This window comes from Coregonus clupeaformis, chromosome 40 (assembly GCF_020615455.1).
Source record: "Coregonus clupeaformis isolate EN_2021a chromosome 40, ASM2061545v1, whole genome shotgun sequence".
NCBI classification, from domain to species: domain Eukaryota; kingdom Metazoa; phylum Chordata; class Actinopteri; order Salmoniformes; family Salmonidae; genus Coregonus; species Coregonus clupeaformis.
Genome location: NC_059231.1, coordinates 22,516,940 through 22,532,707, shown reverse-complemented (window position 1 = coordinate 22,532,707; position 15,768 = coordinate 22,516,940). Strand labels below are relative to the sequence as shown.

Here is a 15,768-nt window from a genome sequence, read left to right as displayed (position 1 = left end):
ATCCAAAGGTGAAGATGTGTGTTATTCATGTTGGGTAACATGTTCGACCCAGCTGGCACAGGGCCCACTGGTAATTGGGACAACACTATTCTCTGTGTATTTTGCCGCCGGTTCCTGCTTGTTGCTATGCTACCAAAGGGGGACTCTTCAGAGTGAGTTGAGCTCTGTGAGTGGTGTGGTATGGAGGTTAGAGAGGACTGCATTTCTTACTGACTGTCTCTCTACTCTGTATCTGGTCTGGAAAGAAGCTTGTCCCTCTTGTCCAGTTCTACCCCTCAGGCTAGACTGAAAGTACAAAATATAACAATGGCCATGATTCAGCATTCTAAAGGTTAGGTTTAGGATCAAGTTAGTGTATTGTTAATCTCTGAGGAAGTCTTAACCGTTTTAGTGGGGGTGTTTAAAGGTTTATGATGGATAACTGGCAGTTTTTGAAGAGGTAGAGAAGTTTTCCAATGGTTGGCTTCAAATGTTGAATATGATTGGCGCTGCCAACATACATTGTAAAATGCTTCCCATTTATGGTTGTCTACATGGTATTGACTACATTATGTGTGGTATATCTAATATGTGTTGTCTGCTTTGCCTTCAGTTTGAGATTCAGCTTTACTCTTAAACAGACACATGGGCTTTGATACAAAATACTTTTTAACTGGTTGTACCTTCAGTTTCAGGATTTTCTCTCTCAATTATAAAAGTAAAGTTCCAGTCTCTCACTTTCGTATTTCCTACCCTATTATGCATAATATACTGTGTACTGCCAATTAATTCATATATTGTTAATGATGAATCATTCCATTGTAGCAAAGTGCTCATTAGCCTGAAGGCTAGCTCATCAGGGGGAACAATAACTAAATTGCTGTGATTCTAAATGTCTCTGTTTTTATGTTTCTCTTCAGCTCCCAGTAGTTTTGAAAGAATACCAAATTGAAATGTTCATGTAGGCACCAATAAACAGTGTTTTCGGAGAAAGCGATAATGATCTGAAAGTCCCACAACTTTACCAGTAATTATCCCTACGCAGTGTGCTGAGCTCTCCTCTGCAGTACTAGATAGTGACAGTAGGCATTCAATGGCCTGTGATGCGTTATTAGGCTTCTATCCATCTAGATCAGTGGCCAGGTCACTAATGGAATTGGACGCCGCAGTCGTGTCACAGTACAGAGATGAGGGAATACTTGGCCTGTGCAGTGGAGATGGATTCGCTGGCTAAGTGACCCAGTCATTGACATTCTCAGTGGGTCGAACAGTGCAGCCAATGGGCAAACGGGGCCCACACTAATGGAGGGAGTTAGTTGGGTTTTCCTGTGTGTGTGTGTGTGTGTGTGTTTGCGCTTCTAACCATGGACAGAGACAGATTTATGGTCTTGCTTTATCTCTGTATGTGAGGACACAGTAGCTGTCAAGTCATTTGAATATGTTGATTGGGGACCTACGAAACTACGGTAATCTACATTGTCCCACTTGTTGGGAAGCTTGTTGTCTTCTGAAATGATGTAGCTAGCTGTGTAATGAATCTAAAACTCAATGTCTTCCTCTCTCTCTCTTCCCTAGAGTGGGCCCATCTTTACTACATACAGTACCTCCTCCATCGAGGTGGGCTAAGATACAGTACCTCCTCCATCGAGGTGGGCTAAGATACAGTACCTCCTCCATCGAGGTGGGCTAAGATACAGTACCTCCTCCATCGAGGTGGGCTAAGATACTGTACCTCCTCCATCGAGGTGGGCTAAGATACTGTACCTCCTCCATCGAGGTGGGATAAGATACAGTACCTCCTCCATCGAGGTGGGATAAGATACAGTACCTCCTCCATCGAGGTGGGCTAAGATGAGTATAACCAGTGATGAAGTGAACTTCTTGGTCTACAGATATCTTCAGGAGTCAGGTATGTATGACTGCCAACCTCCTTGGCACACACTGTCTGTCTGTCTCTCATGCCATTCACGCTAACCTAATTTTCACAGGATGAATGAATTATTGAGTTCCTAGCCGCTCTATTTTATTACTCTTTTGTTGGGGCTTTCTTTGAAGCCAGTCATTGGAGAAACGCATGATAGCTCTGGCATTACAAAATGTATCCCGCTGACAAAGTATACTTGGTACGGATAATTGACTCGTTTTGCTGTCTGTGTTCACTTGTATTTTTTTGATAGCATAACATTGACCTAAAAAGTGTAGGAATGTCTGTAGATATGTTTGTGTAGGAGTGAGAGGTTTGTGTTGCAGGGTCTCTGATGTTGTCATTGTACTGACTGTTCGTTTCCAGGTTTCTCCCACTCAGCGTTCACCTTTGGAATCGAGAGCCACATCAGCCAGTCCAACATCAATGGAACACTAGTGCCCCCTGCTGCCCTCATTTCCATCCTGCAGAAAGGCCTCCAGTATGTGGAGGCAGAGATAAGCATCAATGAGGTGAGCCCAGGGGCTCCAGTCCAGGCTGCTGCCTTGGGTCACATTCATTAGTGCATACCGTAGCAAAACGTTTTGCAACAGAACACGAAAACGAGTGTTTTTTATTTATTTATTGTAAAAGTCCACATAGTCCCTCCCTGTTTCAATCAGTTTTCTATCGTTTGGTGCCTAGAGAATATGACCGTGGACTACCACTGTCAGAACAAACACACACTCTCCATATAAATCAATGAGGTTATATAAGACTGCCTTCACTAATACAGTGAAGTAAGTTGATCAAAATCATAAATCAGTAACGATACCAAAATCAATACACTATTGTACTTGGTAAATGAAAACAAATGAAATCCAGTTAATGAAATAGGGTGTAACCATGGCATGTTTGGTGTTATGTTGGCAGGATGGCACAGTGTTTGATGGGCGGCCCATCGAGTCTCTGTCACTCATCGACGCGGTGATGCCGGACGTGGTACAGACGCGGCAGCAGGCCTTCCGCGACAAGCTAGCCCAGCAACAGGCGGCCTGCACCATGGCAGTCGTCACTGCTAGCAACCAATTTAACGCACCAAAGAACGGAGAGGCCACCGTGAATGGGGAGGAGAACGGAACACACATTATCTGTAAGAATTACCTCTTCTCTAACTGAGCCATTTAGCTATTGCTAGCTGGCATTTTCGTGCTGTAATTTAGCAAATTATATCTATCAATTTTTCCTACATTATCTTGATACTTACTATGTGAGACAGCTGAATCTACATAAACTGGCAAACCCAAGCATCATCAACATCACATTGGTTTATTCGAGCACAGTGTTTAGTACAGTTTTAAGTGTGTGTGTGTGTGTGTGTGTGTGGGGGGTTACTTCAGAGCAGTGTGGTTTTCACTGAATGTGAGGTCATTAGTGACATGACATTGAGTGTTTGTGAATTTGACCCTGCCTGCATTTACCTTTATTGTGCCTCCCTAACTGTTCAGATGCTTCTAGAGTTCAGCCAGTGAAACCAGAGAGGTGTGGGTCAGGTGACGCATTAGACTAGGGAGAAACAGATAGCGGATGTTTGTGTCAGCCGATCCCACTGGAGTTTAAGTCTAATGTGTGGGTGGGTGGCAGAACATCAGGAAAGACTATCTTAGTGTAAATAATGATTACTTGTCTGAACAGACAGGGATGCTGCAGCCCCTTAGGATCGCGCTGCAGCAAAAATAAGTCTGGAAGAAAAACACATTTAATCAATACTGCTGGCAGGATATGAAGATGATTACTGGATTAGCTCTTAGCTGGTTGAGCTTTGACCCTGCACATATTGCTCCCTCTGCTTCTATTGGGTCAACAAGTATGTTTGATGCGGTAAATGAACATCTTAGATAACAGTTTTGGAACTAGCCTAATTGAAATTCTCTGATTTTGAATGGTTATGGTTTTGAAAGGTGAGAAGTTAAACACCTCAAATATTTGTCAGAAACGCACTTAATAGAGGGAAACAGTCCTGATAGTTTATGTTTTTGAAGCTGAATATGGCTCTGGATTAGAAGGAAATGGAACCATATTTTCAGTCTATGTGATCTCCTGAGTAGTACAGTAGGTACTGGGAGTTGTGTATGTGTCTGTAACAGAGTGTGGGTGTGATCTGATAATAGATAACCACAGTGAGCCCATGGAGATGGATCTGGATGTGGAGATCCCAGCCAGCAAGGCTACGGTCCTCAGAGGCCATGAGTCAGAGGTGTTCATCTGTGCCTGGAACCCTGTCAGCGACCTTCTGGCCTCAGGGTGAGTCTCACTGGGATTTTTTTCTAACTTATGGCCTATTTATTTATTTATTTATTTATTTATTTATTTATATATATATATATATATACACACACACACTCACACACTACCGATCAAAAGTTTTAGAGCACCTACTCATTCAAAGGTTTTTCTTTATTTTTACTATTTTCTACATTGTAGAATATGAAATAACACATATGGAATCATGTAGTAACCAAAAAAGTGTTAAACAAATCAAAATATATTTTATATTTGAGATTCTTCAAATAGCCACTCTTTGCCTTGATGACAGCTTTGCACACTATTGGCATTGTCTCAACCAGCTTCATGAGGTAGTCACCTGGAATGACATTTCAATTAACAGGTGTGCCGCCTTAAAAGTGAATTTGTGGAATTTCTTTCCTTCTTAATGCGTTTCAGCCAATCAGTTGTGTTGTGACAAGGTAGGGGTGGTATACAGAAGATAGCCCTATTTGGTAAAGACCAAGTCCTTATTATGGCAAGAACATCTCAAATAAGCAAAGAGAAATGACAGTCCATCATTACTTTAGGTCAGTCAATACGGAAAATGTCAAGAACTTTTAAAGTTTCTTCAAGTGCAGTCGCAAAAACCATAAAGCACTATGATGAAAACTGGCTCTCATGAGGACCGCCACAGTCTGGAATAATCTAATTAATTCAGGGCTTGTAAAATTATACCTACACTAAATATAAGCCTTCAACCATAAGACCCACTCATTATTTAATTATTTTATCAAAATAGTTTAACCTGCTTTTTTGCAATAATCACTGATCTGGCTTTCAAGTTTGTCTATGAAAATGTAACCAGAACCATAAAAATTAACACAGGTCTCATAAACAATCTTTCAAGCCCACTGCTAGTGAATAGCCAGCTAATCTTTATATTTAAAGTCTAGCATACTTGGATCTTTTTGCTTGCTATCAAGGTAGAACAGTTGAACTGTTATGAATACACCCTCCTGTCTGTCTCCAACTGTTTGAAGAACATAGCCTGTTCACTTTGTTTAGATGTTGAAATTAAGTGGCCTACCTGGATAAAAATATGCTTATTTCTCAGAATGAGAACGAGTTGCCAATTCCTTATACAAATGTATCTTTTTATGCTCATTGCACATTTCTAAAACAGACTAGACAGCTAGCATGTAACAGTCTAAGGCTAAAATGCTGCTAGCAGTACGTGGTACCGCAATGCGACAAACTGAGCATTTATTTTCCAAAATCATGTTAATTGATACTCCCGTCGAGTAGGGTCCACTCTGTTCTAAATTTTGTGAGTTAAGATATAAAAAGAGTACCGTTACAAAGGTTAAGTTCTTTCTATTACAGTAAAATAATGTCTCAATGTGGTTCTGTGTCCGTATGACCAATTTGTCGGACCAAACCTCAAATGCAGTGGTGTAAAGTACTTAAGTAGGACAGAAAAATTGTCCAATTCACGCACTTATCAAGAGAACATCCCTGGTCATCCCTACTGCCTCTGATCTAGCAGACTCACTAAACACACGTTTCGTTTGTCAATTATGTCCGAGTGTTGGAGTGTGCACCTGGCTATCCGTTAAAAAAATATATAAAAAGAAAATGGTGCCGTCTGGTTTACTTAATATAAGGAATTTGAAATGATTTTTACTTTTGATACTTAAGTATATTTAAAACCAAATACTTTGACTTTTACTCAAGTAGTATTTTACTGGGTGACTTTCATTTTCTATTAAGGTATCTTTACTTTTACTCAAGTATGACAATTGGGTACTTTTTCCACCACTGCTCAAATGCAAATAGCGATTTGAAACTGCGTGTTGTCGTAGAGGAAGAAGTGATCTTTCGTCTCTTTGTTGTTGTGAGTGGCAGGGGGAGGGGCTTGGTGTCTGTGTGCTAGTGGGAAGATGCACAGTGCATACAGCACAGAAGGAGCAAAAGAGACATGACCAAAAAGACAAACACTCATAAAAAACGACAAAAATAATAATACTTGATTCTAGCGATACAGGCATTTAGAACATCGCGCTAAAACATACATTTGAATTAATTCGAATGAATTTCATATATCGCCCAGCCCTAGGTGAGTGTTATGAGCGGGGTGAGGGTGGTTTCACAGGGCTGGGTCAGTGCTGGGTTTAGCTTCTCTGGGACTTGGGAGGATAGAGCGACACACACACACCGCCTCACACACTATGTATTTACTTTTTCTTCTAAATTCTACGTGTGTGTGTGTGTGTGTGTGTGTGTCCAGGTCGGGAGACTCGACAGCCCGGATCTGGAACCTTATTGAGAACAGTAACAGCAGCTCCACCCAGCTGGTGCTCAGACACTGCATCAGGGAGGGAGGCCAGGACGTCCCCAGCAACAAAGACGTCACCTCACTAGACTGGAATGTGAGTTCTCAGTGGTCCATTCCATCCACGTCTACTGTATCTATTCTCACTTGACTGAAATGGTCTGGAACAGAACATTAGAAGCTGTCTACACTGAGGACAGTTAACTAACAGTTCTGTTTTACCCCACAGAGCGATGGGACACTCTTAGCAACAGGATCCTATGATGGATTTGCAAGGATATGGACAAAAGATGGTACGCCGAGTTTTGTTGCATTTTAATTCAATTATATTACAGTGCCCAATGCCCATTCTGATTCATATTGTTATCTATGCAGATACATTAAACTCTTGTCTTTCACAGGTAATCTGGCGAGCACCTTGGGCCAACATAAAGGGCCCATATTTGCGCTGAAGTGGAACAAGAAAGGAAACTGTATCCTCAGTGCTGGTGTAGATAAGGTATTTTTGATTGAATGCATCATGTCACTCATGTAGCAATCAATTAATATTCATTCAAGAATGCTGACAGAATGTTTTTGTATACCGCCCAACAATGTTCCCTCTAATTTTTTTTGGGCTCTGAGCAAATTTCAGGTCTGATGAGCGCAAACTTGAACGTTGTGAAAATTCTGTGCAACTTCCGGCGTGCGTTTACTGTGAACACTGAGGCTGTATCCTCTTTCATTTACTGTTTTAACAGTGGCCAAGTAGGCTACTGTGGCTATTTGATCATAATGTGGTCCTCTGTAGCTCAGCTGGTAGAGCACGGCGCTTGTAATGCCAGGGTAGTGGGTTCGATCCCCGGGACCACCCATACACAAAAATGTATGCACGCATGACTGTAAGTCGCTTTGGATAAAAGCGTCTGCTAAATGGCTTATTATTATTATTATTATTATTATTATTATTATTATTATTATTATTATTATTACCAGAGTGGCCTACCATAAAAAAACAATGGAGAAAATGCATCACATAACATTCAGCCTACAGTAGCAGCCAATGTGTGGTGTTCAATGTAGGCCTACATTCATGAGACCTTTGAAAAAAACATGCAGGGCTTGACATTAACCTGTTTATCCCACTTGTCCTTCAGACAAGGAGTTGACAGAACATTTAGTTGTGTTGTTTGATGCATTATTATTCCCATACCAATATTACAGAGAATCAGACAAATGATGCTAACCTCTGCCTACTGGCTACTTAGCTTAATCAAGCCTGTCTCAAAATACAACACTGCCCCTTTAAGACAGAAAAAAAGCTCTTTGCCTGACTCGCTTTTCAAAGATGGCTAGAAATGGTCACACTTTGTGCTCTTGTAGGAAGCAATCACTCCCACATTTCTGACTACAAATGAGCTATAACTGGGCTAATAACTCACCAACCAGCAAAGAATATGAACAAATGTGCACACGTTGGTACATGCAGCTCTCGCTTTGATCTCAAAACAAGCGCATAATAATCGCGACCGCTTATGCTGTAAAACAGCCCAGTTCAAAGCGAATGGTACAAATCCATATATGGCAATGGTCTATTTGCATATAGGCCTACTGCAGCTCTGATTGGTTATGGCGCACCGGTCTGTGTAGAGTATGGGCCTGAGTCATGCCTATCAATGGAATAGAATCCTACTCAGATGCGCTCTGCCTACAACAAAAGCACTTGCATAGTTCGTTTTTCATACTAAATCTTGCGTGGTTTGTTTTTATTTTCGGTATGTTGCATTGAAAGTGGCTAATATTGAGTTGATTCGATCACAATTCCCACAGTAAAGGGAAACGTTGATAGTGTTAACTAACAGGGAAAACTCTAGAAAGTTTAGTGAAGTTCAATCTCGTGCTTCTCTGCGTGGGCTGATATTTTTTCTGCGCAGCAGTCAGTCCCGGCGGAGCTACGTGCTCAGCTTAGAGGGAACATTGCTCCCTAATTGTCAAAAGTTTGTACTGTGTATTTGCTATGTATCTATTGTCATTTTCCAGACGACAATCATTTGGGATGCACACACAGGAGAGGCTAAGCAGCAGTTCCCCTTCCACTCAGGTAAGCCCCCTGTGTCCCGAACAGAAAGATGTAGGACTTCAGCTTCCCGGCTGATGTGAGTTAACCCTTTGCTAACCCTCCTGTCCCTGTGTGTTGCCTCCTACCCCCAGCTCCAGCCCTGGACGTGGACTGGCAGAACAACACAACGTTTGCCTCCTGCAGCACAGACATGTGCATCCACGTGTGTCGACTGGGCAGCGACCGGCCGCTCAAGACCTTCCAGGGCCACACGGTAAACAGACAGCGTCTACATCTTACACTACTGAGGACATAGTCACACTTAGGAATTCTCTACTGAATGTATTTGCCCCAACTTCTGAAGTTCTGTAAAGTAAACAGGATTATGGTGTGACTAGTGGAAGGAAGAGCAGAATGTCTTCTGTTGGTTCTCTACAAGTCTACGTGATATCTGCCAATGTGTGTTTCAGAATGAAGTCAACGCTATTAAGTGGGACCCGTCAGGGATGCTACTAGCCTCCTGCTCTGATGACATGACTTTAAAGGTAAGGCCAGTGCTTCTACTTCAGGCAAGATTCTGGACACACAATGAATTCCACCTCTTTCCTATGACCATGATCTATATGTCAATATAAGAATGTAATGATTACACGGTGTGTTTAAAGTGTGCTGTGCTCTTCCCCAGATCTGGAGTATGAAGCAGGATTCATGTGTCCATGACCTCCAAGCCCACAGTAAAGAGATCTACACAATCAAGTGGAGCCCCACCGGCACCAGCAACTCCAACTCCAACATCATGCTGGCTAGGTGGGACACACACACACACACACACAGCCCATAAGCTTGTTCTGGGACAACGTTGTGATTTATTAGTTGAAAATGGGCAGTGTGTGTGCCAGTGAAGGGGTCTCTTGTCAAAAAGTGTCCCAGACATCCTCCCGGGTCTAGTAACTGTCAGTGGCCCAGGGACATAAAGCCTATGACCCAAACATGCATGCATTTTACAGTTCAAATACCACCAGTATTTACAACCTCTACTGGCATCCCCTGGGATGGGCCTATATTTCACTCTGGATGTAAAACTGCCATTAGTGCTATGACTTGTGAGGAACTTGATAGTTATGAGGTAAATGTGGCTATTGTACACCGAGATGTCCCCTGTAGCTCAGTTGGTAGAGCATGGCGCTTGCAACGCCAGGGTTGTGGGTTCGTTTCCCACGGGGGGCCAGTATGAAAATGTATGCACTCACTAACTGTAAGTCACTCTGGATAAGAGCGTCTGCTAAATGACTAAAATGTAAAAATGAGATACAGCTCCTGTCTGATCCTGTGATTTAGTCAGTTCTTTCCCAACTTCTTTTTTAATTTAGTTTTAGTCTCCATCTTTTGCTGTGTCTTTGTAAAGTGAGATTTGCAACCTAGCCAGATTGACTTACACTACCTAATAATACCATTTTGATGAGAAAGTGTTAATGAACGTCTTCTTCTCTTTTCATTAACACTTGCTTTCAACCGTGTCTCTCCTTTTGTGGTGACAGATGTTCACACCATCACCATGTCACTGATCCTACAAAATCACACGTCTTGTTTTGGCTCTGTGGATCAGCATTTTGAATGAGAGTTTGTGTCGAGCACCAAAGCAAACTTATTGACATGTTTCTTACATTTCATATCCTTCTTTCCATGTAGTGTTGTTGTCAACCTAAGGCTGGAAAAACTACCTTGTTGCTACTTTGTCATAAAGGTGTTAAATCACCTGTCAAACCCTGTAAATTACCATTAGTATGGAAAGATCAATGATAGCTTGTTGATATGAACATAAACTTAAACAAAGTTTTCATATATTTCAGTTACAGTACGTCTTTGCATGTAGTAGATGGAGAACTGACCATGTGCTATGCTGTACCCCTTAGTGCCTCGTTTGACTCGACGGTGCGTCTGTGGGACGTGGAGCGAGGTGTGTGTATCCACACCCTGACTAAACACCAGGAGCCCGTCTACAGTGTGGCCTTCAGCCCCGACGGGAAGCACCTGGCCAGCGGCTCCTTCGACAAGTGTGTCCACATCTGGAACACCATGGTGAGTCATAACAGTTTACAACAGTTAGTTAGTTGGTCATGGAAAACCCCTGGCCCCAATGCATGACCCAGACAATGAGATCAGTGATGTTGTAAGATTGAGCAAGCAACTATGGCCATCTAGCAGTCCTCACCAGAGTTGGTTGTGTTGTGGTTGCAGACTGGAGCCTTGGTGCATAGCTACAGGGGGACCGGAGGGATTTTCGAGGTGTGCTGGAACAGCACAGGAGACAAAGTTGGTGCTAGTGCTTCAGATGGATCGGTAAGTTGTCATATTTTAGTTGAATAGGATTATCATTTGTGTTTCAAGCTGTATATCATTTGTAATGATCTGTTTTCTTTCATTTATGCAAGTATTGTCTATCACACATTTTTGCATGTTAAAGGGATACTTTGGGATTTTGGCAATGAGTCCCTTTATCTACTTCTCCAGTCAGATGAACTTGCGGATACCATTTATATGTCTCTGTGTCCAGTATGAAGGAAGGTAGAGGTAGTTTCGTGAGCCAATGCTAACTAGCGTTAGTGCAATTACTGGAAGTCTATGAGCATCTACTAGTATGCTAGCAGATACCCATAGACTTCCAGTCATTGCGCTAACGGTAGTTAGCAATTGCGCTAGTGCTAGTTAGCAATTCCTTCAAACTGCACGCAGAGACATAAAAATGGTATCCACAAGTTAATCTGACTGGGGAAGTAGATAAAGGGCCTCATTGGCAAAATCCCAAAGTATCCCTTTAAACCAAAGTCATAAAAAGCAAAGCCCCTAATGCTTTAGTTTTCGGGACCAATGCTTTCAGAAGTGCATGGAGAGGAACCAAAATATTCAGAAGCATAATATGTACAGTGAGGGGAAAAAAGTATTTGATCCCCTGCTGATTTTGTACGTTTGCCCACTGACAAAGAAATGATCAGTCTATAATTTTAATGGTAGGTTTATTTGAACAGTGAGAGACAGAATAACAAAACAAAAATCCAGAAAAACGCATGTCAGAAATGTTATAAATTGATTTGCATTTTAATGAGGGAAATGAGTATTTGACCCCCTCTCAATCAGAAATATTTCTGGCTCCCAGGTGTCTTTTATACAGGTAACGAGCTGAGATTAGGAGCACAATCTTAAAGGGAGTGCTCCTAATCTCAGCTTGTTACCTGTATAAAAGACACCTGTCCACAAAAGCAATCAATCAATCAGATTCCAAACTCTCCACCATGGCCAAGACCAAAGAGCTCTCCAAGGATGTCAGGGACAAGATTGTAGACCTACACAAGGCTGGAATGGGCTACAAGACCATCGCCAAGCAGCTTGGTGAGAAGGTGACAACAGTTGGTGCGATTATTCGCAAATGGAAGAAACGCAAAATAACTCAATCTCCCTCGGCCTGGGGCTCCATGCAAGATCTCACCTCGTGGAGTTGTAATGATCATGAGAACGGTGAGGAATCAGCCCAGAACTACACGGGAGGATCTTGTCAATGATCTCAAGGCAGCTGGGACCATAGTCACCAAGAAAACAATTGGTAACACACTACGCTGTGAAGGACTGAAATCCTGCAGCGCCCGCAAGGTCCCCCTGCTCAAGAAAGCACATATACAGGGCCGTCTGAAGTTTGCCAATGAACATCTGAATGATTCAGAGGAGAACTGGGTGAAAGTGTTGTGGTCAGATGAGACCAAAATCGAGCACTTTGGCATCAACTCAACTCGCCTTGTTTGGAGGAGGAGGAATGCTGCCTATGACCCCAAGAACACCATCCCCACCGTCAAACATGGAGGTGGAAACATTATGCTTTGGGGGTGTTTTTCTGCTAAGGGGACAGGAAGACTTCACCGCATCAAAGGGACGATGGACAGGGCCATGTACCGTCAAATCTTGGGTGAGAACCTCCTATCCCTCAGCCAGGGCATTGAAAATGGGTCGTAGATGGGTATTCCAGCATGACAATGACCCAAAACACACAGCCAAGGCAACAAAGGAGTGGCTCAAGAAGAAGCACATTAAGGTCCTGGAGTGGCCTAGCTTGTCTCCAGATCTTAATCCCATAGAAAATCTGTGGAGGGAGCTGAAGGTTCGAGTTGCCAAACGTCAGCCTCGAAACCTTAATGACTTGGAGAAGATCTGCAAAGAGGAGTGGAACAAAATCCCTCCTGAGATGTGTGCAAACCTGGTGGCCAACTACAAGAAACGTCTGACCTCTGTGATTGCCAACAAGGGTTTTGCCACCAAGTACTAAGTCATGTTTTGCAGAGGGGTCAAATACTTATTTCCCTCATTAAAATGCAGATCAATTTATAACATTTTTGACATGCGTTTTTCTGGATTTTGTTGTTGTTATTCTGTCTCTCACTGTTCAAATAAACCTACCATTAAAATTATAGACTGATCATGTCTTTGTCAGTGGGCAAACGTACAAAATCAGCAGGGGATCAAATACTTTTTTTCCCTCACTGTATTATTAATCATGTTATCTTTGCCCTCCAGGTATGTGTTCTTGATCTCAGAAAATAGCATCCTGGCAGTGACTTTGAAGATGGACCCTGGAATGTGCGGCAAAAATGCCTTCAGCCATCAGCAAACACACTCTCATAGCTCAAAGCAGGCCTGACAACGTGGAGGAAATCCCCATAGGGCGGACACAGGAGACCTTTTAACTACCACAACCTACTTAATGGCAAAGGCAATCCTCAGTTTGTGGATTTGTCTCCTGTTTGAGACCACAAAGAACATTTGCTGGGTGAATCAATTTACAGGACTAGACTTAATCCAGTTTATTTTGTTCAGCCATGTTTTAAGAGGTGCCTAAAGAGGAAGTGAAATCATGACCTCCTTCGTGGCCAGCGGCCCTGCTGTTATCTGAATAGGGTCTGAATCATGAGGAAGAGGGTTTGTACAGGGAGAGGTGTGAGGAGATACAGACCAGTGTTTTGGGTGTGTTTGACATCAAATTGTGAGAGAAAGGTTGTGTTTTAGAATTTATCTAAGCACATGTTAGTCCTATGGTGTCCTGAGTTGAGAAACTATATGGGAGACATGAGGAGAGTGACATTGTTAGTGCTGCACTGGCATTCTCAAATGATGTGATGTTTAAATTGTCCTCTGTGGAGAATGGTTCCTGTTTAAAGAGCAGATTTTTCACAAATTGACTTCTGAAAGTCAGAGTAAAAAAAAAGGTGCCGCTATGAGGTAGTTCTGTGCACGCATTTTAATAACATCAAGGTTAAAAAAAATCAATAAACTGCCAAGTTGAACTTCTCTAAGTTTGAATGACATTTAATTCACTTTTTTTTAAAGATGCAAAAAGCGTGGTTTATAAGCATATATTCTCCCTTCTGGATGTACATTTAATGAATGTAAAGATATGTAAATTAGAAAAATACACAGACTTATATACTGTGTATATATGTTTATATACAGTACACTTTAACGTCATCTTCTAGACGCTCAATACTGGCTAAAGCGATCACATTTTCTTTGCTGATACTCAGTTCCAAGACCCTGACTCAATTTAATGCATGTCAGATAGATTTTTCTTTTGGCGCCATATGTTATTTTATAATGGCAATTATTTGTGTATCAGGTTGGTGTGTCAAGTCAGGTGGCGCTGAGGTGGACTGTAGTCATTTCACTGATGGCTCTTTACACTTTAGGCCATGGAGATCAGTGCCTCAACGTAACTGTGTGGACCATGGGTAATGATTAACGGGATAAAGATGGGATGTTACATTCTGTATGCTCTACCTGATTTGTCGTGGTTACCCCTGGCTCAGGTCTGGGATGTGAAACAGGACCTGTCTGTATTCAGCCCTAATGACAACCATTGAAATGGAAATCAGAACAGACAGAGAGCATGCTGACTGACCAGGAGAAGGATGCTGTGTATTATGTTGTCTTAATGTTGCTTTAGTAGCAAAGTGTCATCACTAGTCATCTACTGAGCTTTTCTAACAGTACTCCTCTGTTTGGCAGCGTGATCCTTCTGGTGGAAACCCAGGTTACATGCTGACTGATCAACCAGGCTCTGATTGGTCAAGTGGAAGTCCTGCTGTAGCTTCTAAGCTGTGATTGGTTGAGTTGGGTTGAGGTCCCGATGTTGCCACCGCCTGATCTAATTGGTCAGATTGGACTTATTATTTGACTTGCCTGTATGATAGATTTAGCTTTAATTGTGTGCAGTATGTCTACTTGTACTTATCGTGGTCAAACGTGACAGTCTTTTCAAACTAACAAGCCACCACTTTGAGAATGCCTTTTTTTCTGGTCCCTTCTCTTTCTTTCAGTCAAGCTCATTTTTAGAGCACTTTTTCAGAACGTAGGCTCAGCTTTTGTTTGGATTTGTGCTGAAAGAGGAAGGCCAGCATTTTTTCATTTACATTTTTTAATAATCGGGCGTTGATGTTTTTTGCTGAGAGCCAATATTGTCTGTGTCAGACTGAGAATCGGGCTGTGGTTGGTGGCCATCTTGACATGTTGAGAAGCCCAGTGTGGAATAAAGTGCTGTGACTGACAGCGATCTCTCTCCCACCCCAGTCTAGGGTATGGTCATCTGTTTCCAAGACTAAACAATGAAGTCACACTCAATGTCTCTAATAAATCACCATATTTTGATATGAGAAAACACAGTGTCCGTTTCTTGTATTGTTGGGTTCTTGTCACTTGTGCAGCAGAATGTATAGCATTATTATGATCATGTACATAATGGTGAAGTAGACAGTGTGTTAGTGTAGCACTGTAGGAGATATTTAATGTTATCATTTAGCTCATGATACATTAGCAAACTTGAAATGACAATGTACTGAAGCCCTGCTTCAATTTGGGTTAAAGATAACGCCACAAAACCTCAACAATTGCTCAATGTTTAATACTGTATAAAATAGTACAATGTAAAAAATGTAACGTTCAAAACCCTAACTACAAATTGTTTGCCTCTAAACAGCATCTCGGGTAAGATATTCCCATTATTTTATGCTTTTTGGGGCTAGTTATGTGAACAAGGCATATGGGCATCTATACATGCTTCTGCAGTAATTAAAGCACAGTTAAAGGGCAGTAAATACAGATGTAAGATTAATTTGAGCCAGTTTGCTACAGCAGGAATATAATCCTGCAGCAACAGGAAATGTGAAATCTGTGGATTATAATTAATGGACATTTTTGTAGGGCTCTGTAGAT

The 15,768-nt window shown here is 42.0% G+C and overlaps 1 protein-coding gene across 1 annotated transcript; it reads left to right on the top strand.

Annotated features, from left to right (window-relative positions):
• Positions 1-1,802: 1,802 nt before the first annotated feature.
• LOC121571665 (F-box-like/WD repeat-containing protein TBL1X) lies at positions 1,803-13,851 on the top strand. Its single transcript, XM_041883260.1, has 14 exons — positions 1,803-1,888; positions 2,270-2,415; positions 2,816-3,035; positions 4,054-4,186; positions 6,438-6,579; positions 6,712-6,775; positions 6,884-6,981; positions 8,502-8,562; positions 8,673-8,794; positions 8,991-9,065; positions 9,206-9,327; positions 10,434-10,599; positions 10,759-10,860; positions 13,081-13,851. Exons 1-14 carry the CDS (start codon positions 1,831-1,833, stop codon positions 13,105-13,107), a joined length of 1,536 nt encoding a protein of 511 aa, XP_041739194.1. The 5' UTR covers positions 1,803-1,830; the 3' UTR covers positions 13,108-13,851.
• The last annotated feature ends 1,917 nt before the right edge of the window (positions 13,852-15,768 follow it).

Bases quoted from the DNA above. Each gene is read 5' to 3' on its own strand.
- LOC121571665 (XM_041883260.1), top strand. From the start codon at position 1,831: ATGAGTATAACCAGTGATGAAGTGAACTTCTTGGTCTACAGATATCTT. The intron at 8,563-8,672 runs GTAAGCCCCCTG...TCCTACCCCCAG, and splicing joins GCAGTTCCCCTTCCACTCAG to CTCCAGCCCTGGACGTGGAC. The intron at 9,066-9,205 runs GTAAGGCCAGTG...GCTCTTCCCCAG, and splicing joins CTGATGACATGACTTTAAAG to ATCTGGAGTATGAAGCAGGA.